The 25,907-nt window shown below is 48.3% G+C and overlaps 1 protein-coding gene across 2 annotated transcripts in view; it reads right to left on the bottom strand.

The window, feature by feature from the left end:
* MYH7B (myosin heavy chain 7B) overlaps positions 1–25,907 on the bottom strand; it is a 101,265-nt gene that overhangs the window by 28,253 nt on the left and 47,105 nt on the right. For both annotated transcript variants that reach the window (XM_075572478.1, XM_075572479.1), the window contains 11 exons: positions 17,706–17,769; positions 15,541–15,639; positions 14,034–14,137; positions 12,755–12,893; positions 11,920–12,038; positions 9,152–9,301; positions 7,693–7,863; positions 6,380–6,559; positions 5,340–5,472; positions 3,667–3,743; positions 208–295 (listed from right to left, as the gene is read on the bottom strand). In XM_075572478.1, coding sequence (XP_075428593.1) covers positions 208–295; positions 3,667–3,743; positions 5,340–5,472; positions 6,380–6,559; positions 7,693–7,863; positions 9,152–9,301; positions 11,920–12,038; positions 12,755–12,893; positions 14,034–14,137; positions 15,541–15,639; positions 17,706–17,769 — 1,324 coding nt within the window. The remainder of the gene's footprint in view (positions 1–207; positions 296–3,666; positions 3,744–5,339; positions 5,473–6,379; positions 6,560–7,692; positions 7,864–9,151; positions 9,302–11,919; positions 12,039–12,754; positions 12,894–14,033; positions 14,138–15,540; positions 15,640–17,705; positions 17,770–25,907) is intronic.

Genomic DNA, 25,907 nt, shown 5'->3' with positions numbered 1-25,907 from the left:
TTTTTCGCAAATTGGTATTTCTGCCTCCCAACGGTCTCCCTTACAACCCTTTCAACCCCTCTCCTTACTTCCCATTGATATGTAATCAACTACAAATATCTCCTCCTCGCTTCAAGTTTGAACCTTTTTCTGCGCTTCTATACTATACTTGGACGTTCGGTGGAGCAAAGTTAGTCATATGTAAGTTATTTTCTCATGGGCACATACCTGGGGTTTTGGTATCATTTGGGATGATGCATCTCACAAAGTGTGGTTGGGTGGAGCGTAGATTGGTCATCAGCTTGTTCAGATTCTCCTGCACAATACACAAGACGCGTTCTGAGCACAGAGGCCGTCTCTGGTGGGAACATGACCCTACATGTATAGACTATTCCCTCAACTTGGATTGCCTTACTGACTGTCAACTGGTCGTCGGTGGGTCGTGGCGGCACTAATCGCGGCCCGCAGCGGTGAAAAGTGGTAACGGGGGCGCAGTTAATAATGCTGATGGGGGGGCCGTGCCAAACCAGCTATTTTCCCTTCGGAGGAATTTCTGCATATTTTTTTTTTTTTTTTTACCTTTTTTCAGAATTTTGGAAATTCGGCACAAATTTGGCAACTTCCGGGGAATTCTAACGTTTTTGCTTAAAAAAAAATAAAACAAGGATTTGAATTTCTGCAAAAACGTTTGAACCCGCATAGAGCATGTGAATTCCTGCAGAATTTGTGGATGTTGGCTAAATTTGTGTATTTTGACAGCACGTTGACTGATGTCTTGCTTTACGGTCTATAAAACTGCCCTTGGCTATACAAAGAGAGCTGATTTTGTTACCTGCATCAACATGTGTCACTTGGGGTTTCTATTTGCCTTCCTCTGGATCAATATACTGTCAGTACAACTACAGGATAAAGTATCTGTCGTCTAAATGTAATTTACAGTCGGTTGAACTTGATAGATGTCTTTCTTCAGCCTCATCTATATGTAACTGCAACAAAAATCTGCATTTTGCTACCTTAATTCTGAGGATTTTGAAAAAAAACCTCCTCAGTTCGGGGCTGTTTGAGATGCCACTTTGAGGACTTATTTATCCCCATCTTATGATAAATCCCTCAGTTCAGGTGTGGCCAACTCCAGTCCTCGAGGGCCACCAACAAGTCAGGTATGAGGGGCATCCCTGCTTCAGCACAACTGGCTCAATCATTATGACTGATTGAGCCACCTGTGCTGAAGCAGCAACATACTTAAAAGCTGACCTATTGGTGGCCCTTGAGGACTGGAGTTGGCCACTCACGGTCTATGGCATCGACATGGAGGGTTAGTCTTCCAAAAGACCTCTAGTCGCTCACACAGCTGCAGGTAATGGTATATCCCTAAGGCTGTCCTCTTCCACCCAAAACAATGTCATTATACGGCTGCCACCTGTAACTCTCCCTTTAGTGCACGTAGACGTTCACAGGCAGGAAGTCCATCACGTCCTACGGAAGAAGGCAGCAAAAATACAACACCCATGAATGTATCTGAGTGTCTTCCACAGGTCCTCAAACCTGCTTCATTCACCCCGTCATCACTTCAAGCAGTGGTCAAGCTGCAGACAAGGATTGTGGGTACTCATTTGCGTGTCACTTGTGGCTTCCTATCATTTTATTACATGGTTTTTCTAACCGCCTCCCCTTGCCACTTTACGTGGCTTGTACAGCTACGTTTGGGACGTGGAAGTGTAGAATCAGTGGACCCTCTCAGAGACCACTCTTTCATCCTCTTTGACTCATCAGCACCGTAGGGAAGAAAAAACAAATCCCTGTAGAAAGCATACTGTATGGACTTGTCAACCAAAATGTGTCGTCTAAAGTCACCTGCGGGACGTAAAACCATTATAATGTAATGTCACCATTTCTAAGCAGCCGATTCCTTACCGGTATCGCAAGTCCTTCCTTTGACCTTCGCAGAGTGACAGCGAAGAGGGAGGGAGCACAGACTTAAAGTGATGTTCATGAGACATACAGAACTAAACATCACTGCAAGTCTTAACCGCCTCCCGCTCAGTGATAACCGCCTCCCGCTCAGTGATAACCGCCTCCCGCTCAGTGATAACCGCCTCCCGCTCAGTGATAACCGCCTCCCGCTCAGTCTTAACCGCCTCCCGCTCAGTCTTAACCGCCTCCCGCTCAGTCTTAACCGCCTCCCGCTCAGTGATAAGTGCCTCCCGCTCAGTGATAACTGCCTCCCGCTCAGTGATAACCGCCTCCCGCTCAGTGATAACCGTCTCCCGCTCAGTGATAACCGCCTCCCGCTCAGTCTTAACCGCCTCCCACTCACTGATAACCTCCCCCCGCTCACTGATAACCTCCCCCCGCTCACTGATAACCTCCCCCCGCTCACTGATAACCTCCCCCCGCTCACTGATAACCTCCCCCCGCTCACTGATAACCTCCCCCCGCTCACTGATAACCTCCCCCCGCTCACTGATAACCTCCCCCCGCTCACTGATAACCTCCCCCCGCTCACTGATAACCTCCCCCCGCTCACTGATAACCTACCCCCGCTCACTGATAACCTCCCCCCGCTCACTGATAACCTCCCCCGCTCACTGATAACCTCCCCCCGCTCACTGATAACCTCCCCCCGCTCACTGATAACCTCCCCCCGCTCACTGATAACCTCCCCCCGCTCACTGATAACCTCCCCCCGCTCCCGCTCACTGATAACCTCCCCCCGCTCACTGATAACCTCCCCCCGCTCACTGATAACCTCCCCCCGCTCACTGATAACCTCCCCCCGCTCACTGATAACCTCCCCCTGCTCACTGATAACCTCCCCCCGCTCACTGATAACCTCCCCCCGCTCACTGATAACCTACCCCCGCTCACTGATAACCTCCCCCCGCTCACTGATAACCTCCCCCGCTCACTGATAACCTCCCCCCGCTCACTGATAACCGCCTCCCGCTCACTGATAACCTCCCCCCGCTCACTGATAACCGCCATTGATGAGATGCTGCTTAAGATCAAAGACTGGCCAAGTTTTTTTTGAACAAAATACATTTATAATTAGATAAATAAGAAGATAACACTTAGTCCCAGAACAACAGAGGTCTGTTAACAAGACGCTATCAAAATTTCTAACGGCCGCTATTTGATTACGTGAACGTGAACAGATATCCACAAAGCTAAATAAATGTCTCATTAGCATACGCCATGTTAAGTTAGCACTACTGTATATAACATGGCGTTAAGTCTGTCTCCCCTAAAGGTGCCGTTACTCCCGTGCAGACCCCAACCCTATCCTCTCCTCCAAACCTATGTTTCAGGCTCTGTGTAACGCCAAGTTCAGGTCTGACGTAACTAACATCTCGTTAAAACGTTCCTGAATTATAACGGATAGGCGTTGTTACGGCTAACGCCTCTCTTGCATCTTATTCGCACCGGCGTCCGTTTTAGCCAACGCAATGCCATTTCCGGCCGCAAACAGGAGTTAACACTGCATTATTGTGCTTTGGGGATCCAGGTTAACGCTTAACGAGTTTGTTAACGTAGGCTCGCGCCTCGCTACGTCATCAACGAACCTGGGCGGATCTGGCCTTGAGAGCTTACAGTGATTAGGGGTTGCCACAAACGACGTGTCGTACGGCTAACGTGTGTTATTACGTGTCCTGCGCGGGCAGGCTCCGAACGAGTCGTGTTCTTTACCTTGTGAAGCTGAGACACGGTTTGGAAGGACGCCGCCTTCTTGCGCTTCTCCTTCACTCCCGGTTTGTGGTGTTCGTCTGCAGAGACAAAGCCAGCGCTCTACTACCTTCTAAAAAGCCATGTTGCCATTTAATGCACCCTAACGTCAATGCACACTGTAACAGGCGGCTGACACAAGCCGATTCCTTGCTAAGGGGGGTGGGGGGTTATTCACTGAACTGTGATAGTGCCGATCGGGCAGTAAATATTGCTGTAGCTTTCCCCCCTGAATGTTACAGAGATGTAGGATAGTTTTAAGCTACTGAGACCATCACGTGGACAATAAGATGAAGTGAAGTTACCCGGTGGGACGTACGACATGCACTATCTGAGAAAGACACGATCTGGCAGCGGATCAGAGCCACGTGGCCCCCCTCGTCTCCCCCTATCGGCTGTATAACCTCCGACCCTATTTGATCTAGAGCAGTGGTTCCCAACTCCAGTCCTTGAGCCCTCGGAACGGGTCAGGGTTCAGGGATATCCCGGCTTCAGCACAAGTGGCTCAACCAATGGCTCAGTCAGAATGACTGAGCCACCTGTGCTGAAGCAGGGATATCATGGCAACGCGTCCTCAAATTACGCCTGTTGCCATGGAGAAGTGACGTCAAATTACACCACAGGTCACGTGACATGACCCCGCAGCGACATTTGACGCCACATTAGAGGGGGGGGGGGGGGTCTCGTGACGTGACCCGCGGCGTCATTTGTCGCCTGTGAAGTCACGTCGCATGGCGCCACAGCGTCGCGTCAAAGAACGTTGAATCCCAGTAAGTATAAAGTTGCAGACGGCTCACGCGATCCCCCGGCATTTAATTTAAATGCCCGGGGGAAGAGGGCGGGGCTCTGCAACTGCTCGCACCCCCCAAGAAAAATCTCTCGCCCCCTCACTTTGCGCAGCGCAGGTCTAGAGCAGGGGTTCGCAAAGTGGGTGGCGAGCAAGATTTTTCTGGGGGGGGGGCGCGGCGGTTGCAGGGGCCCCGCGCTCTTCCCTACGACATTTAAATTAAGTGCCGGGGGATCGCGTGAGGCGTCTGCAGTGTCTCCTACCTTGTCTTGGGCGACGCGTCGCCATGGCAACGCAACGTCAAATGCCGTCACGTCATGTGACCCCACGCATTTGACGCCAGATTTTAAGTAAGGTGGGTGGAGGTGCAAGCACAGGGGCTGGCACCCAAGGGGGGCGCAGCGCACAAAGTTTGCGCACCACAGTCATTCTGACTGAGGCACTGATTGAGCCACCTGTGCTGAAGCAGGAATATCCCTAATACCTCACCTGGTGGTGGACCTTGAGGACGGGAGTCAGGAACCACTGATCTATGTCTTCCTTTCATATGTAGGATAACCTTATGTCTATCCCAAGCATGTTACTGTATTAGCCCACTACCACCTCTGCTGTGCGGCTATTCCACTAATCCACCACCCTTTTCCACGAACAAGTACTTCCTCACATCTCCCCTGGGCCTCCCACCCTCCGGCGTCAGAGAACGACCACGTTCTAGCTCTTCTCTCTCCCTCACATCTGCTTCCCTCCTCCACCTCGTTACAACCCTGGACGTAAGTTTCAATCCTGCAATTGTCTCTCCCAGGTGGAGGCGCTCTGAAATCCGAGCGGGACCCGGTAGGAGGGGCGGTACCTGAGTACGAGCCGGCGTATTTCTCGTACAGACTGCCCAGCAGCTTGTTGGCCGCCTTCTGGAACACGGTCACCACGGTTTCATTGAGAGGGTCCTTGTTTTTATCCAACCATCCCATGATGTTATAGGGGACCTGGCAAAAAGACGGACGGTTATGGAACTCTTTGTGTTACTGGATCCCCATACAGGGTTGCCAGGTGTCCAGCATTGAACCGGACGGTGCTTTATACATAAATAGGATTTTGTTTTATGTTAAGAAAACAAATTAAACTATATTACTGGATTTCCTGTTTTTAGGCAGACATTTAACTAATTCTTTTTTAATTTATTACCTAATAAAACATCTCAGCATAAGGCCGTCTCTTCAAAATTGTAAAGGAGTGGCCAACTCCTGTCCTCAAGGGCCACTAAGAGGTCAGGTCAGTCAACAACTGAGCCACCTGTGCTGAAGCAGGGATATCCATAATACTTGGCCTGTTGGTGGCCTTTGAGTCGTGATGTTGGCCAACCCCTTGGAGTAGTTAATTCCAGCTTCGTGGACCCCTGCTTCCCGAGATACGTCCAGGTAAAAGTATTGCCATTATTTACTGGCCTTTGAATCCATAGCCAACAGGAGGCTGCAACCGGGGGGATTTTCACCGCCATTTTGTTTCCCCTGTAAGGGAAGTATCTCGGGAACCAGGGGCTTCCCAGAGCTGAAAATAGCATAGGCTCTGCTCCAGGGAACCCACTTAACATCCTGGTTTATTAAAAAAAAGGGGGGGGGCAGCGAGGGGTTAAAGAAAACTAACAGAGGGGGGCTTAAAGCTTTCATGGTCTAGCTAGTATTTAACAGTAACTTGTTTGGATTTGAGTAAATAGCAACGCTTTGTTACTTGTGATAACATCTTGAAGGGTAAAAGTGCTGGCGATTTCCATAGCTCTGTACATAGAAGTTTTTTGCCTGCACAATGAGTGTCGGAAGAGCTTACAATCTAAACTGCTGCCTGAAGCATCAATGGCAGCTTCCGAGTGCCTAGAACCTCACAGGAAAGACCTACCACTCCGGCGTAATGGACCAGCTCGAAGTGTGGCTCGTATCGGCGTTTCTTGTCCACTTTCGGCTTCTGGAAGTTGGGCGATTTTCCTAGGTGGTTGTCGTAAAGCTTGGCTTTGAACGTCAGGTCTGAAGCCTTGGGGAACATACACTCTTCTTCCAAGATAGACAGAATTCCTAGAGGCTGGAGACAAGGTTACGGATCAGAAAAGAATTTCAAGCAGCGGTCCCACCCAAAATCATGTATATATATATATATATTCTTTTTTTACTTTAGATGAACCAGGGTGTCCTCTGGAGATAAACTGTAGCTCCATTTTAGTAGGTCCTACACTACCCATGTTATACAGTCTCGTGCTTTTCTACCGCTGCAGCCTAAGGCCGAGTCCATAGACGGACAGGCCGTGCTGAGGCGTGCGGACGCTCCGCGCTGAGCCCCTGCATCCTCAATGAGGATGCCTTGAGAGGGGGCTCACGCGAGCGTCCGCAGGCGTGCTGACGAGTTGGGGGTTTCAGCCGAGCGCCAAGCTGTTTTTCAGAGCGCTGTCGGCTGAAAACCTCCAATCACAGCACTGCAGCGTCAACGTCACGGCGCCGTGACATTGACGTCAGTGCGTCGCGGGCGATTGGCCCAGCGACGTCACCAACCACCTCCCCCCGGCTCCCTTCGCGCACGCTGGCTCGCCTGCAAGTCCGTGCAATCGCGCTGACTGAAGCAGGCGAGCCTCAGCGTTAGCGCGCCTCCGCTCTCCCCACCCCTCTATGGCCCGGGCCTTAAGCATAGGGTGCGGGACATATATGCGTTGCGTAAAGGGTTAACATTTAAGAAGCACTATATGTGCTATGTATCTTTTGTTGTATACATTCAGTGCCGGATTAAGGGGGCGGGCTGGCCAGGGGGTGGCCACCGAAACGGGGCGCCGCGCGTTCCGACCCCGGCGCCATCTTTGAACGCCAGGGTCCTGCACAGCCTCGTCAATGCTAAAGGACATTAAAAGATGGCGCCCCGGGGTCGGAGCGCGCGTGCCCCTTTTTGCCGCCTCCCCTTTCAGCGCCCCGACGCGTTTCCATGACAACGGGGCGCCACGTTGTCTTGGCGTCGCGTGATGTTGTGCTTTGACGCCCCCACGCTGCAGGAGGAGGGTGACCTGCCCGGGCACGCTACTGTCTCAGTCCGGCACTGTATACGTTAGGTCACAAAACCCAGTAGCGCTGCAAATGACACAAATATATATATATACACAGTGTAGTGGGTTTGGAGCTTGCTAGGACTGTGTATGGATATGTGTCTCTAGTGCACTGCAGGCAGTAGAGTACCTTTTCAATCAGGTCAATGCAGGCCTGCAGGTCCAAGCCGAAATCAATGAACACCCATTCGATGCCCTCCTTCTTGTACTCCTCCTGTTCCAGGACGAACATGTGGTGGTTGAAGTACTGCTGCAGTTTCTCGTTGGTGAAGTTGATGCAGAGCTGCTCAAAGCTGTTGTACTGCAAGACAGGAGACGCAGGGGGAGGTTGTAACCGCTGAAGCGAATCCGAGGCACTGGTATAACATGACCGGGCCAGCTTCTTGTCGCCACGTTAGGCGGCGGGCAAGTATATGGACGCAATGGTCCAAATGTGATGGTACAGTACTAGGTCACAGGTGGCCAACTCCAGTCCCCGAGGGCCACCAACAGGTCAGGTTTTCCGGATATCCCTGCTTCAGCACAGGTGGCTCAATCAGTCACCCAGTCTTCAGCTGAGTCACCTGTGCTGAAGCAGAGATATCCGGAAAAACTGACCTGTTGGTGGCCCTTCAAGACTGGAGTTGGTCACCCCTGGTCTAGTCATTCTGACTGAGTCAACTGTGCTGAAGCAGGGATATCCTGAAAACCTGACCTGTTGGTGGCCCTGAAAGACTGGCGTTGGTCACCCCTGTACTAGGGGATACAGAGTCCCACTACTTTGTTAGTTACAACCCCACAGAACTGCCACTGTGTCACTGACAGACGTATAGTTCCAGCTATTTATAGGAAGACTCGTATTCTTCCTGACGTGCGACATTGTTTCCACTGGAGGAAGAGATGCCCCCATGTCTGTTTTCTCTAGGGTAGTGATTAAGGCGGAGGGTTCTTGTGGTGTCTCCAAGGGGTTCGCCCCCCCAAATCTGTACTGGCAGATCCCAGGCGGGATCGCGGGGTCCTGAGCCTGTGTGGGGACCGCACCCTTAGTAAGACCCCAAACTGTCCCAGGGCGCAGTGATATCACTGCCACTTACAGCAGGAGCTTCAAGCAGTGTGGTGGGCGATCATCTAAGGAGATGTATTAATAAGGGGCTCGTGGAAGACAAACATTTTCTAGCGCGGGGTGCGCAGTGTAAAAAAGGTTGGGAAACGCTGATCTAAGGTTTCAACAAGGTGCAGGAAGGAAGCATATTTCAGAGAGAGAAGAGTTAGAATAAGAGGTTGTTCTCTGAAGCTGGAGGGTGGGCGCCTCGGGGGAGATGTGAGGATGTTCTTCACGGAAAGGGTGGTGGATGTGTGGAACGGCCACCCAGCAGAGGTGGTAAGGGCTGAAACAGTAAGGGAACTCAAACATGCTTGGGACAGACACAAGGAAATCCTAAATACTGTATGACAGAAAGCCAAGGATTCAATAGGGTCGGGGGTTTTACAGCAGATAGGAAAAAGGGTGGACACGGGGGACAAGTGTCTCTTCTCTGCCGGTCACATTCTCCGTGTCGTTGTTTAACGCTCAGAGATATGGGATACGGTGTTCCTCTGGGCTACGTTACCTCGAATATTTCAAAGCCAGCAATGTCCAGGACCCCTATGAAGAACTGTCTGGCCAGCTTGGTGTCCAGCGTTTTGTTAATTCGGCTAACTAGCCACTTGAACATACGGTCATACGTCGCTTTCGCCAGGGCGCCAACTGCATACACCACCTGGAAAGGCATATACGTTAAAACAATATAATGATGCTGAATGATATTTACCTAGTCATTGTATTTGGTGTTATAAGAGCCGTGCTGCTATTTTAATAATGACAGTGACTATTATCCCCTAAGGATAAGGGGGGGACTCACTAAGCTTTGATGCGGGTTATGGCGCCCGATACGTTGCAATTTACGTCAATGGAATCTGCCACCTGAATACTGTGCAGAATATCTTGGGGTCAGTCCCTCACAGGACCAAAATAAACTAGTATCCGGTGTGAGATTAACCCTTTGGTAGTTAGTGCCCCACTACGTCATAGGAACTGGCCCTCCGGGGGCACTGTGACGTAGTGACTACGTCATGCTAAGGGAGGGTGAGTAATTCTAAGCATAGGTGGCGTCCTGCATTCCCACTGAGAGTGCCAGTGAGGAGTCTCGCCTCCTCCGTTTTTCCAAAATGGTCGCCGTGGTCACGTGACCGCACTGTGTTGGAGGGGCGGAGGCACCACAACCCCTCAGGCACTCAAAGGGTTAATCATGTACAAATGTCCGCGGTTGACATCTTATATATATTATTTGATTACCACATGTATTACTACTGTGAAGCGCTATGTACACTAATGGCGCTATATAAATAAAGACATACAATACAATACAATATATACATATAAGAACAAATATATATTATTATAAATATAATAAATATATAATAAAATATATATATTGTATATATATATACAATCCAAACGGGAGGGCACTCCTTACCCATTGTCCTTTGGTATATATTATATATATACATATATAATATTTTATGTCCATGTACCCATGTCCACACACACTATATATATGTATATTTATGTCCATGTACACACACACACATACATACATATATATACCTAGCCAATTTCAATCTGGCTTTCGCCCCAAACACTCCACCGTAACTACCCTGCTAAAAGTTTGCAATGAAATCCAGTGTGGAATGGAACGGGGACAACTCACTGGTGCAGTATTCCTAGATTTTGCAAAGGCTTTTGACACAGTTGATCATGCTATCTGCTTAACAAACTCCAGAGCTCTGGAATAGGGAAACATGCTTTAAACTGGTTTCAGTCCTACCTATCAGGTAGATCCCAACATGTGTCCATCTCAGGCTCTAACTCCAACCCCCTGGATATCACCTGTGGTGTCCCGCAAGGCTCTGTTCTGGGGCCCCTACTCTTCTCAGTGTTCATTAATGATCTTCCCACAGCTTGTAAGGAAGCTTCAATACACATGTATGCAGATGACACAATCCTATATGCACACAGCCATAGCCTCTCTGACCTTCAACACATACTTCAGTCTGACTTTTTGAAACTTGAAAATTGGATTTCCCAAAACAAACTGTTTTTAAACACTGACAAGACTGTAACAATGGTATTTGGGACCAAGGCTACATTTCTAAAGCTTCCAGTGACTGAGCTCCAGATCAGAACCAACGCTAAAACCACCCTAACTCCTGTTACTAGTTGTAAATATCTGGGCATATGGTTTGACTCACACTTAACATTCGGGATGCACATTGATAACCTGACATCCAAAACCTATGCCAAACGAGGTGTACTTTACAGGAACAAATCCTCCCTAAGCCTGCTGGTCAGAAAGCATATTGCTCAGCAGATGCTAATGCCAAATATCGACTATGGGGACATAGTATACGGCTCGGCTCCCCAAACCCACCTTAGCAAACTTGACACCCTCTACAATTCAATTTGTCGTTTTGTTCTACAATGCAACTACAACACACGTCACTGCGAAATGCTCAAAGAACTAGATTGGTCATCACTCGAGTCTAGGCGCAAAGTTCACCTTTCCTGTCTTGCCTTTAAATCTTCATGGGCAAGCTACCCAGCTACCTGAACAAGCTCCTCGCCCCTACCACTTGCAGCACTTATCACCTGAGATCAGACTCCAAAAGACTGTTCATGGTCCCAAGTCTCAACAAAGTATCCGGCCGTTCCTCCTTCTCTTACCATGCACCCCAAAACTGGAACAACCTACCGGAGACTCTCACATCCACCACCAGTCTAAGTTCTTTCAAAACTATGGCTGTCTCATATTTTAATTTGGTCTGTAACGGTTTCATATGCCTATAATATATATTATCTCTAACTGTGCATGCAATATCTTCTTTATATAATGTATACCCTGTCACCTATGTAACTGTATTTGTATCCATGTATCATTTGTCATCATAACTCTATGCCAAGGACATACTTGAAAACAAGGTAACTCTCATTGTATTTCTTCCTGGTAAAACATTTTATAAATAAAATATATATATATCCTCTTACTTCCAAAAGTTTACCTACATATAATTAATGTATAATTGCATGTCTATATATATATATACGTACATACAGATACACCCACACTAAACATGCACACACGCCTGCCCACATATATATGTAAACACATTCTAGATCTTTTAAGAGCAAATCCAGAAATATATTCGGATGCTGTGTTTGTACTTTTAAAGATGCATTTATACACCTGTACGGTATCGTTGTCATCCCATCACAAAGTGGCGAATGCTTAATGGGCTCCAGTGAAACGGGCCAGTGAAACGCGCAGTGGCAGACCCTTACCTGTTCCACATTTTGACCTTTGGTCACATACTCATTTCCGATCTTCACCCTGGGGTGCAGCAAACCTTTAATCAGATCCGCTGAGCTGATCCCCATAAGGTACGCCGACTTGTCCGCACCTGCAACGATCACATGTACACGTCAAGCTAAGACAGTTTTTTTGATAGTTCTCTTTCAAGTCTGCAAGGAATACAGCTCTGTGCTGCCTGCTGGGGTGGACCAATTGATATTAAACAGCAGAGGTTACCGTGCTCTATACAGCAGGCTTTGGGCTTTGGGCCTTTTTCAATTAATAAACTATCTCGGAATATAAATGAGGTTGGCTGTTCTGCTTTTAAGGGCCTCACATTGAGCCCGAGAGGTCACTTTTAGGGGAAGCGCAGCTTAACCCTTTGGGCCCCCATGGCGTAGTAACTATTTCCTGCCCAAAAAGGTCTGTTCTTCCTGCTTTTTCCCACGGAGCGATATAACCAGTGAGGAAATGGAGAAGGGCTCACGTAAACCACACTGTGCCAGAGGGTACTCGACACCTCCGGCACTGAAAGGGTTAAGGGGCGTGTTCTCTATCCGGCAAAAAGAGATTGGTCAGGCGAAATTGCCCGTTCACTTAAATGGGAAATTCCGGGCAGAAAACGTCCTAATCTGTCGCTTCAGCGAATACAGAAGTCGCCCCACCACCTTTTAATTTCCCTAACAATATTACCTGTCCAGGAAAAACAATATGGCTCCATCAGCCAATAGAAAGCCACAACATTATTGGGAGATGGCATCGCAGTTTTCTATTGGTTGGCCCTGATGGCAGCAATTCTAACAGGGACGCGAAACGCGCTCTCACTTTCTGTGCCGTCCGCCTCAGCCTGCTCCTCCCTCTGCTTTTGCTTGAACTTCATGTTCCCGAAGTGCATCACGGCGCCCACTATTTTATAGCTGGCCATCTTCTCCTCCGGGCTGAAGCCCAAGATGTCCATGGCATGCTGTACAAGAGGGAGAACATGCATATGGGTATCGTGGCGTTAACATGTACTTATGTATATATGTGGGTGTATGTTAACTAGGCGTCTGTGTTTGTGTATTACTCAAAACCAATAACCAACATTTCGGTCCACTGTAGGACCTTCCTCAGGAGTTGCTTCCATCCTCAGGAAGTCCTTCCATCCTCAAGCGATCCTTCCCTCCTTAGGAAGTCCTTACATTCTCAGGCGATCCTTCCATCCTCAGGAGATCCTTCCAACCTCAGGAGGTCCTTCCATCCTCAGGAGGTCCTGACATCCTCAGGAGGTCCTTCCATCCTCAGGAGGTCCTTCCAACCTCAGGAGGTCCTTCCATCCTCAGGAGGTCCTGACATCCTCAGGAGGTCCTGACATCCTCAGGAGGTCCTGACATCCTCAGGAGGTCCCACAGTGGACGGAAATATTGGTTATTGGTTTTGATTAATACAATCGTTTTGATCCCTATTATTTGATTTGTATGACACGTGCACTTGTATTACAGTTATGCTGCTGAGGTGTGCCTACCATATATGTCTATTGTATGTGTGTGCCTGTATGTGTGTATATATATGTATGTGTGTGTGTGTATATATATATATATATATATATATATATATATATATATATATATATAAAATGTAGGTAATACTTTTTGAACACTTATTGAAGTTTCCTGGGAATGCGTGTTATACAAGTTTTAGATTACTAATCACAAAATTCAGTGTACCCAGCTATATATATATATATATATCGGTCCTGTTATTTAATTATACATAATTCAGTTGTAATTTCATTTCTATATATGTGTGTGTGTGTCTATGAATATATATAGTATGTGTCTGTGTGTTACTGTGAATATATATATATAGTGTGTGTGTGTGTGTGTGTGTTTCTGTGAATATATATATATAGTGTTTGTGTGTGTGTGTGTGTGTGTTTCTGTGAATATATATATATAGTGTTTGTGTGTGTATCTCCTCCTTACTTCTCCCTCTTTCTTCACTTTTATAACCACTCTTTAATTCACTCATTAATGCTGCCCCTCTACTGACAGGTTTCCACCCTGCTCTTTGTATACAGTAAACCGTCATTTCCTTTGGTGTTGGGTTGTAATAAGTTACTTACATCAGTGGCCATGAGCTCCTCTCCATCGTCCAGGTTGTCCACGGTCGTAACCCCTTGCGAACAGAAGTGGTAGTCATAGGGATTGGTGGATAGCAGCAGCATGTCTGTAATGGCACATCCAGGTGACACAAGAGCTGGTTAGGTCAAATCACTATGGAAGAAGCAAAGTCTTTGCACGGTGCATTTCATGTGAAAACCACAGGAAGGAGACAGGTGTTTCAAACGTAACCTTAAAATGGGAAAAATTAGTATCTATTATCTCACCTGGATGATCAGAATATGAAAAAGTGTCTCAATTACGTGACCAGTACACAAGCGATCAAGTAGTCACAGCCCTGCAGACTTTTTTCTATCTTATGAAGTCCATGTTACAGAAGATCTTATGCTACAATAAAAAGTCTATGCTACAGAAGACCTTCTGATATCATACAAGGTCCATAGTACTGAAGACCTTTTGGGATCATACAAGGTGCATGCTACAGAAGACCCGCTATCATACACGATTCATGGAATAGAAGACCTTCTAGTATCATACAAGGTCCATGGTACAAAACACCTTCCAGTATCATACAAGGCAATGCTACAGAAGACAAGTTATCATACAAGATCCATGATACAGAAGACCTGATATCATACAAGATCCATGGTACAGAAGACCTTGTGGTATCATGCAAGGTCCATGGTATAAAACACCTTCCAGTATTATACAAGGTCCATGTTACAGAAAACACGTTATCATACAAGGTCCATGGTACAGCAGACTCATTATCATACAAGGTTCATGGTACAGAAGACCTGATATCATACAAGGTCCATGGTAGAAAAGACTTTCCAGTATCATACAAGGTGCATGCTACAGAAGACCCGCTATCATACACGATCCATGGAATAGAAGACCTTCTAGTATCATACAAGGTCCATGGTACAAAACACCTTCCAGTATCATACAAGGCAATGCTACAGAAGACAAGTTATCATACAAGATCCATGATACAGAAGACCTGATATCATACAAGATCCATGGTACAGAAGACCTTGTGGTATCATGCAAGGTCCATGGTATAAAACACCTTCCAGTATTATACAAGGTCCATGTTACAGAAAACACGTTATCATACAAGGTCCATGGTACAGCACACTCATTATCATACAAGGTCCATGGTACAGAAGACCTGATATCATACAAGGTCCATGGTAGAAAAGACTTTCCAGTATCATACAAGGCCCATGGTACAGAAGACCTCCCGGTATCATACATGGTCCATGGTACATAGTAAAAAACATCAATGGGGTCTATTTACTTAAGTCTCTCGGCTGCAAATTTGAGGCAATCCAGCAGACAGACCCAGATTTACCAAAAATCAAGGAATCCCGTTGTAATCAGGTGACATGTTTCCTCTGATCCAATTATTTTGCACTGGCTTTGTCCCAAATGTTGCCGCCAGGAGGCTTAATAAATAACCGCCTTTCCCTTTCATCAGCTCACGACCTGATGGTCCGGCCTCACCTTGAAGCTCTGGCTTCTTCCCAGAGAGAATCTGGTAGTACACATGGTAACTTCTCTCCCCCGGCTGCTGGAAAATCACTCTCGATTTTTCCAAGAGATCTGAAAAAACAAACAAACCGTACAAGGTAGTTCTAAGAGGCTCCGTGGCCGAGATTCACAAAGCTCCGTTAGCGTGACTCGGGGCCGGCTGGGGGTTTGGCGGGGCCACGGTGCACTGTGTGCATGTGGGGCCTCTTACCTCCACCAGTGCCGGCATCTCCTCCTGCTATCACGTGTTGCCTTGACGTCGCGTGATGATGACAAGTGACACGCAGGGGCTCTTGTCTGCCCTGGCATCACGTTATGTCGCATCGTCGCACGGTAGCAGGAGGAGATGCCGGCACTTACAGAGGCCCTGGGCCCTCCCCAGGCAATCACAGTTTAAATGTTGTGGCGGTTAATTTGATTTCGGAAGTTGGCCGGAGCAGAGCGCGGGGCCAGGTAAAATGGCACCTCCAAAGGCGTTACTCCCAGTTGGACACAAATAGTGAATAAGGCGTAAACTCAGGGGAAATGATGGCCGTTCCTGTTTAAGATGGACCTTCAATAGAGCATAAAAGACCATTAGTATTAACCACATCGTCTTTTGAGCTCTCATGAAGGTTCACGTTGCACCGAAACGTCGGCATGTCAGGTGATTTAATAAAGTTAATACAAATGATAATCATGCGCCCAGCTTCAACTGCTTTTGTACTGGTTGTTGCTGGTGTTTGGGGCATTAACCCCCTTGCTGGATGCGCTGGACGCGCTGGACGCGCTGGACTTTTGAAGTATGTTAGTTTTGTATCATTTCCATTTTTTGTGATGTAGTTTTAGGATTGAAGCCGGGGGTCTCCGGAGCGGAGCCGCGTTAATTTAAGCTCTGGGGACGCCCTGCTTCCTGAGATACCGCCGACTGCGGTGTCGGTATCTCTGCAGACGGGGCTAGGTGGGGCTACAGAAATGGCAGATTTAACACGAGCCAATAGGAAGCCGTGACATCATCCGATTGGCCAGCGTGAGCAGGACATTTAAACCTGCAGAGAGATACCGGCGCACCCTACGTAGGTCTGTATCTCGGGATGCAGGGGGGTCCCCAGAACGGAAAATAACGTGGGTTCAGCTCCGGAGACCCCCTGCTTCCTTCCAAGGGGGGAGGGGGGGGGGGGAACGTTATTTTATTTGGTCTGTAAGATCTTATCCAGGGACCCCAAGAACCTCACAAATCATCTAGGCCTGTGTGTGCGCACAGCCCAGGAGAATAAACTCAAACGTATTACTGGTTAAGGCAGGGGTGGCCAACGCCATTCTCAAGGGCCACCAACAGACAGGATATCCCTGCTTCAGCACAGGTGGCTCAGTCAACTACCAGTCCTCAAGGGCCACCAAAAGGGCAGGTTATAAGGAAATCCCTGCTTCAGCACAGGAGGCTCAATCAAGGGCTCAGATTGAACCACCTGTGCTGAAGCAGGGGTACCATGAAAACCTGACCTGTTGGTGGACCTTGAGGACTGGAGCTGGCCACCCCTGTGTGTAGGGTCTGTTGGAGAGGGGTGTATACAACGTAGCCTGTAAACGCCCCGAACCTCCTATAACCAACGTGGATTACAAGCAATTACATGCTGATGTCAGGGGGAACGTAAGGGATTTAACCACAGCAAATATTTTACACACATTTAAAATTCCTCATTGTTTTCACTTTTCTTTTCTCTATAGAAACCATATATTGCGGCAGGTTTTACGACCTCTACCCAACCTCTTGCATAATAAGCTCAGGGAAATGGTCGATTCAAATCAAATCAAATAAATCCCCTTTAGCTGTTTTGTTCAGATGACGGCGTCTCCCGGTCATTAGCCAAGCAGATAAAATAAGGAAGGGCAATAAGGGGGTGACTAGGGCTTCACGGAGCCCGAAGAAAATAGAAACGTAGTTATTTTTAGAATAAGAAAAAAAAAAAACCCAGGTCACATTTGCATAACGCAGGATCCGGTAAAAATAGAAACTTGTTCATTTTTCACAGTCAGCAGATAGGACAAAGTGAAATGAAAAGTGAAAGAGTGATTTCATGCAGCAGGCGAAGCCGTGGTTACAGCGACACATTTTTTTTGCATGCTAAGTGGGATTACCCCTGAATTACTTTACTTACAGATATCGATGTCTGCGGACGCCAGTTTCCCTGTCGGCCCGAAAAGGATACGGATGAACTTTCCCTGTGAAAATAAAATGAGAGGGGAAAAATCGGTATTCTTGGTTTTTTTTTAAACGCCTGAGGGCAGGGGCTGCTCAACGCCAGTCCTAGAGCCTCCAACAGGTCCGATTTTCATGATATCCCTGCTTCAGAACAGGTGACTCCATCAGTCCCTGCTTCAGCACAGTTGGCTCAATCAGACGCTCAGTCGAGCCTCTGATTGAACCACCTGTGCTGAAGCTGGGATATCCAGAAAACCTGACATGATGGGAGGGGGGGGGGGGGGGGGAGTTTGAGGAGTGGAGTTGAGCCTCCCTTGGGTTGCCAGGTGTGTAGCATTGAGTCGGAGCGTCCTGGACACTGTTCAGTAAAAGATTAGAGGTAATACTGGACATGTATGTGTATACCGGTATTACCTCTCTGGGCGTGTATGTGTATACCGGTATTACCTCTCTGGGCGTGTGTGTATATCGGTATTACCTCTCTGGGCGTGTATGTGTATACCGGTATTACCTCTCTGGGTGTGTATGTGTATACCGGTATTACCTCTCTGGGTGTGTATGTGTATACCGGTATTACCTCTCTGGGTGTGTATGTGTATACCGTTATTACCTCTCTGGGCGTGTATGTGTATACCGGTATTACCTCTCTGGGCAGGTATGTGTATACCGGTATTACCTCTCTGGGCGTGTATGTGTATACCGGTATTACCTCTCTGGGCAGGTATGTGTATACCGGTATTACCTCTCTGGGCGTGTATGTGTATACCAGTATTACCTCTCTGGGCATGTATGTGTATACCGGTATCACCTATCTGGACGTGTATGTGTATTCCGGTATTACCTCTCTGGACATGTATGTGTATACCGGTATTACCTGTCTGGGCGTGTATGTGTATTCCGGTATTACCTCTCTGGGCGTGTATGTGTATACCGGTATTACCTGTCTGGGCGTGTATGTGTATACCGGTATTACCTCCCTGGGCGTGAATGTGTATACCGGTATTACCGCTCTGGACATGTATATGTATACCGGTATTACCTCTCTGGGCGTGTATGTGTATACCAGTATTACCTCTCTGGGCGTGTATGTGTATACCGGTATTACCTCTCTGGGCGTGTATGTGTATACCGGTATTACCTCTCTGGGCGTGTATGTGTATACCGGTATTACCTCTCTGGGAGTGTAGTTGTATACCGGTATTACCTCTCTGGGCGTGTATGTGTATACCGGTATTACCTCTCTGGGCGTGTATGTGTATACCGGTATTACCTCTCTGGGCGTGTATGTGTATACCGGTAGTACCTCTCTGGGTGTGTCTGTGTATACCGGTATTACCTCTCTGGACGTGTATGTGTAATACCGGTATTACCTCTCTGGGCGTGTATGTGTATACCGGTATTACCTCTCTGGGCGTGTATGTGTATAGCGGTATTACCTCTCTGGGCGTGTATACCGGTATTACTCTCTGGACGTGTATGTGTATACCGGTATTACCTCTCTGGGCGTGTATGTGTATACCAGTATTACCTCTCTGGGCGTGTATGTGTATACCCGGTATTACCTCTCTGGGCGTGTATGTGTATACCGGTATTACCTCTCAGGGCGTGTATGTGTATACCGGTATTACCTCTCTGGGAGTGTATGTGTATACCAGTATTACTTCTCTGGGCATGTATGTGTATACCGGTATTACCTCTCTGGGAGTGTATGTGTATACCGGTATTATCTCTCTGGACGTGTATGTGTATACCGGTATTACCTCTCTGGACGTGTATGTGTATATCGGTATTACCTCTCTGGGCGTGTATGTGTATACCGGTATTACCTCTCTGGGCGTGTATGTGTATACCGGTATTACCTCTCTGAGCGTGTATGTGTATACCGGTATTACCTCTCTGGGCGTGTATGTGTATACCGGTATTACCTCTCTGGGAGTGTATGTGTATACCGGTATTATCTCTCTGGACGTGTATGTGTATACCGGTATTACCTCTCTGGACGTGTATGTGTATACCAGTATTACCTCTCTGGGCGTGTATGTGTATACCGGTATTACCTCTCTGGACATGTATGTGTATACCAGTATTACCTCTCTGGGCGTGTATGTGTATACCGGTATTACCTCTCTGGGTGTGTATGTGTATACCGGTATTACCTCTCTGGGAGTGTATGTGTATATCGGTATTACCTCTCTGGACATAGTGACCTGACCGGCTTGGGGGGCTGCGGGATTTCCCAGAGCAGGGAGAGAGCAGTGTGAAGAGGCAATCCAAACGAGCGATTTTTATTTTTTAACACAGGTTTGAGGCGGGGGTCTCTGTAGCGGAACCCCATTCATTTCATCTTCAGGGACCCCCTGCGCCCGGAGATACAGACCTCCATAGGGGGCACCGGTAGCCTCTCCGCTTGGCTAGCTGGGTTCACATACTGACTTCTTTTCAGAGCTCCCGCACCCTGCGGGCCAACAGGAAGCCGTGATGTCATCCGGTGCGGCTTCCCATTGGCCCACGTGAAGCGGGAGCTTTAAACTTGCAGGAGATACCGGTGCTCACAGCGGATGTCTGTATCTGCGGGAAGGAGGGGACCCCCGGCTTCAATCCTGTGTAAAATAAAAATAATTAAAAAGGTTTACAGGTGGGGGGCGTGTCGATGACGTCAGCCAAGACGGAGGGGTAAGAGGAGAGCTCCAGAGACCCACATAAATAAAACGAATATTAACTAAATTTACCCCGAAAATTAAGACACCAAAAGACACAGGACGGACCCCTAAACAAGCAGGGATGTCCCAAAAACCGAAAAACCAGACGGGACCTGGGGTTGCGAAGTTTTTCACCCCGTCAAAACAGAGCACAGAGGCCACCGCCAGAAAACAAGATGGCGCCTCCCCGCCCGGCGCACGAGCCGCCAGGCCGGCTACAACAAGCCAAGTGAACCCTCCCGATATAATGACGGCAGAGCAGGGGATCACAAAGGCCTATCTGGAAGAACTTCACAGCAAACTGTGTAGATCCCTGCAGTCAGACCTGAGAGAGGCGGTCGACGAATTGAAGCGAGATATAACAGGGCTCACCAAACGGACTGCATCCCTGGAGGCCAGACTAGAGGAGGCCCTCACTCACCAGAAGGAAGCGGATGAGGAAATCACCCGTCTCGGAGCGGAGGTGAACGCACTCAAAGATGGGCTCGAGGATCAAGAGAACCGGGACCGCCGCCAGAATATTAGACTGCGCGGGGTCCCGGAGGAGGTCCTCCCTAATCAGATCCGGGGATACCTCAAAGAATTCATCACCACCGTATGTGAAGGCCTGGACGAGAGAGAGCTCGAAATTGATAGAGCCCATCGCGCTCTAGGCCCGAGATCCGAGGACCCAAACAGAAGAAGGGACGTGATCATCCGCATGCATAGTTACACGGCCAAAGAAAAAATTATGTCTGCATGCCGTGAGAAAGACCCCATACAATTCCAGGGGGAGGACATCCAAGTCTACACTGACCTGTCCAAAAAGACCGTGGATAGACGCAAAGGATTACGCCCCTTAACTCTACTATTACGAGAAAAGGGAATAAAATATAAATGGGGGTTTCCTTTCAGATTGACAATCCACCACAAGGGAAAATTCTATACTATCAGATACCCCGAAGACATGACCCCACTGGTCCAAGCCCTTGGATTAACCCCCCCCTGCCTCCTGGGAAAATAAAGAACGCCACCCCCCGAACCAGGAACCTGATGATCCCCCGGTCCGAGCATCGGTAAGACTCGCGGGACAACGCCACACGAACATGAAGTAGCAGCCTCTGTGGAAAGCTGCACCTCCACGACCATGGAGGCATCCGACACTCCTTTCCAGCCCCCGAAGACATCCCCCCTGTGACAAAGGGGGAAAAAAAAAGCCCAGAGGTACTCACCCGAGACGGAGGCAACCGCAACGCAGACCGACCGACGACCGCCGCACACCAACACAAGTGATCAACAGGAACCTCGCGAGTCTTCGTCTCTTCCCGACCGCGACCGGCGTACCATCCGTTCCTCCCCGGAGTGAAGGGAGAGGAGCCGTGGTGCCCACCGCTTGTTACTTCCCTAGCAGGGACCGGGTCACAGACCAGCCGCGCAACCTGCGGACCTGACGACGACGCAGTCCCTGCCGGTGGGAAAGACTAAGCCCCCGAACTCTAAACCCAGAGGACCTCAGAACGTGGATTGCTCGCTGAACGGGTCTGTAACCCAATCTAGTTTAAAGACCTAGTAGGTCGCCAGTTGGTAATCCTAATTAAAGTTGATAGGCAGGCATGTTAGAAATGTAGTTAATTATTGTTTCCAGTTGTGTAAAAGTTAATTGATAAATCAATTCCCCTGTTAAAACTACCCATCCCGCATTTCCCCCCCTCCCTTACCCCCACCCCGGTTAACATAAGATTATAGTTTAACGGAGGAAGCCGCTTGCATGCTTCCCCTCGCGCCCCCCCGCTAACCCCCACACCCCTACCCTTCCTCCCCTGCCTTAACTCATATCTCATTAAAAAAAAAAAAAAAAAAAAAAAACTTGAAAACTGAAGAAATTCTGCTGATCTGAAGCCCCAAAGCAGGAACGCTTCACTGAAAAAGAATGGCTATGGTTACCCCTGACGAAACAGGGAAGAAATGTAATAAAAATATGCACCAGAGCTTAGAAGTTATGTATGTACTCCCTCCTCATCCCCCCCATGCCTTCCCCCCCCCTACGCCTACCCCCCACCCCCCCCCTTACCGTGCCTCCGTCCCCCCCCCCTTCCCCCCCTTCTCCTCGCCCCCTCCCCTCCTCTACCTCCCCCCCAACGATATAAAGATTTTAAGACCTAGAGAGAAACTCCCCCCCTGATCAAAAAGTGGATATATGCCAACGTGAAACAATAGTATATATGTGTACTGATTTGCTGAATGTCAATCAAAGGGCCATACCCATGATAGCACATTGATGTACAGACGCTTTACCACAGAGGAGTACACATTGCAGAAAGTTCATATATAGGTGTCCCCCCTGTTCCCTCCCTCCCCCCCATCCCTATTCCCACCCCCCCATCCCTATTCCCACCCCCATCCCTATTCCCACCCCCAATCCCCCTCCCCCTTCCTCCCCCTTCTCCCCTACCTCCTTCACCCTTACTCTCCCACGTCCCCGTCCCCTCCAGTTCCCCCCTCCCCTTACCATTTCCTTCCCAAAGGAATAAAGAGTTTAAGACCTAGAGGAGGGGAGGGGGAAATATATATATATATATATACCCCCCTGGTCAAAAGGTAGAAATAACCAGACGGGAAATAATAGTAAATACATGGAATGTAATGCTAAATGTCAACTGAAAGGGTCACACATACGAACTCTACAGCGCGTTGAGGTAAATGTTGTCATTTTTGGTACTCTATACCACTGAGGATCACACATTGTAGAAAGTATGTTTTAGACAAATGAAGCCATGTACATGTACTCCCCTTGCCCCCCCTCTCCCTACCCACTCCCTACCCCCTCCCCGCCCCCCCCCCCCCACCCCCCCCACCCCCTGCTCCCCTCCTTCCCACACCCTGCTCCCCCCCCTCCCCCCCCTGCTCCCCCCCCTCCCCCCTCCAGTTCCCCTCCCCTCCTCCCCTCCCGCCCCCACCACCCTCCTACCCCCATCCCCCCCTCCCTCTCCCCCCCCCACCCCGCCCCTCCCTCTCCCCCCCCCCCACCCCCCACCCCCCCCCCCCCTCCCTCTCCCCCCTACCCCCTCCCCATCCTAGCCCCCTATCCCTAATCAGAATGAAGGATGTCCAGGAAGAGGCACTGACACTAGACTTAAAGATATTCACGGTTATATGCTACATAGTAGAAGATATATATAATGCTAAAGAGTTCGTCTACTGCTACCTCTCTCCTGATACTACGACAAAGGAAAATGCACAGAACCATAAACGTGGAATGGTCTATCATTAAAGTAATAAGTAAATCAAGAATGTATAAATGGAGCTACCACTCCCAATGTAAATCCTGTCAAAAAGAACACTCTTCCCTCTCTTCCCTCCCTCCTACCCCTTCCCTCCTACCCCCCTCTCCTAGACCCCCCCACCCAGTTCCAGAACTATCCAGGAGGCCAACTCATAACCGCCAAGGATAGCTACATCCCTTAGGATGGACATTAGGGATAAAAGTAACACCCCCGCCAACGTAGGCCAACCCACATTAAACAAGATACATACTCGAACATAAGGGGACTATTTAGGACCTAGCAGAAGAAATCAAGTATAAAGGGCCAAGATATATCCCTGTCCCTAACCCTTGCTGACTATTTCCCCTTCCCCATCCCCACCCACCCCCCAAACCTACCCTATCCACCCACTACCCCTATTACATAAGCTCCACCCCTGCGCCCCCCTCTCTTCACCGAGAAAATGTAGGGGAAAAGCGGGTAAAATATTGAACTATAGGGTCTCTACCTCGCCCACTTCGGACGGTTACCGTCACCGGACCCACCCCCCAAGGGTTTTTTACCCGACAAACGACTACCCGTTAGGTCGGTCTTGATCTATTAAGACCAGAACAAGGTCTACTTTCATCTCTTACTGTTACCTGCTGATACTTTCCCAGCAGGCCCCCTCCCACCCTCTCCCCCCCCCCCCCACACCCTGGTCAACTAAGGCCCATAAAAGACAAGAGTAACATCTAACTGAACACCCAGCCACTGATCCTTCCGAGGGGGGGGAAAAAAAAAAAAAAATCCCACATAGACAAAGGAGATAATGGCTAAGCAAGGACCAATTAAACTAGTGTCCCTTAATGTAAAGGGACTACAGAATAATAGGAAAAGAAGGCTAGCCCTTCAAGAATTAAAAAGGCTCAATGGTGATATTGTCTTTCTCCAGGAGACACACTTTACGGCGCAGGAGCCACCCAAAACTTTCCAAAATGCTTACCCTATGAGTTACTACTCAACATTCAGTAGCAAAAAACGGGGAGTGGCCATTTTGATCAGGCAAGGCACCCCCTTCAATTTAACAAAAGTCACAACGGACCCAGAGGGTAGATTTGTTGTGGTGTATGGCTCTCTGGCGGGATCCGTGATCGCCCTGATCAACCTCTATGCCCCTAATGAGAATCAGCCGATCTTCCTCAGAAAAGTCCTAGAAGAGATTGATCCGGAATATTTATCCTCCCTGATAATAGGAGGAGATTTAAACATGGTTCCAAACCCAGTAGAGGACAAATCAACCACACTGGGACGGCCGCATCCGCCCCAAGCAATAAGATTGGGGAAAAGCTTTAGGGACATTATAAAGGAATTCTCTCTAGTAGATATTTGGAGAGCACAACATCAGGGACAAAGAGATTATACATTTTTCTCGGCCCCTCACCAGACCTATTCCCGTATTGACTGTTTCCTTGCTACCAAGAATGTTCTAGAAGCAACAACCAACACAGATATTGGCCCAATCACATGGTCCGATCACGCCCCGATTTCTCTCATTCTCACGGCCCCATTTGTAAAAACATTCACATATAATTGGAGACTAAACGACTCTCTCTTAAACAATAAAGAGATAGAAAAAGAGATCAAAAGAGCCCTAAAGAATTATTTCAGACTAAATCTAGGCTCGGTGGACTCCCCAGCTACCCTGTGGGAAGCCCACAAAGCGGCTATCAGGGGCCAACTTATCTCGATAGCATCATATAGGAAGAAAGCCAAAGTAAAACTAACCAAAGAGCTCACTGACAAAATTATACAACTAGAACAGCAACATAAACAAAACCCGTCCCGGAAAATCTACAAATTACTAACAGCTGCCAGAGTTAAACTAAAAGATATACAATTAGAAAATGTAGAAAAAGCTTTAAAATGGACGAGCCAGAAGTATTACGACAAAGGGAACAAAGCTGATAGACTTCTTGCTAGCAAGTTAAGAGGCATACAAAAAAGATCACAGATTACAGCGATCAAGAATAGGTCTGGTGAGATAGTCTATAATGAGAAAAAAATAGCGGAGGAATTTACCAAATTCTACACCAAATTATACAATCTGAGATCCAACTCCGCTATTCCAAAGTTAACCGCAGAAACATCAATAACAAATTACCTTGCCGACTGTAACCTCCCCTCCCTGACAGAGGAGGAGAACGAAAGGCTAAACGGTAAAATAACAGTGGAAGA

This window comes from Ascaphus truei, chromosome 15 (assembly GCF_040206685.1).
Source record: "Ascaphus truei isolate aAscTru1 chromosome 15, aAscTru1.hap1, whole genome shotgun sequence".
Taxonomy (NCBI): Eukaryota; Metazoa; Chordata; class Amphibia; order Anura; family Ascaphidae; genus Ascaphus; species Ascaphus truei.
Note: the sequence above shows the minus strand (reverse complement) of the source record. Positions and strands in the feature narration are given on the sequence as shown.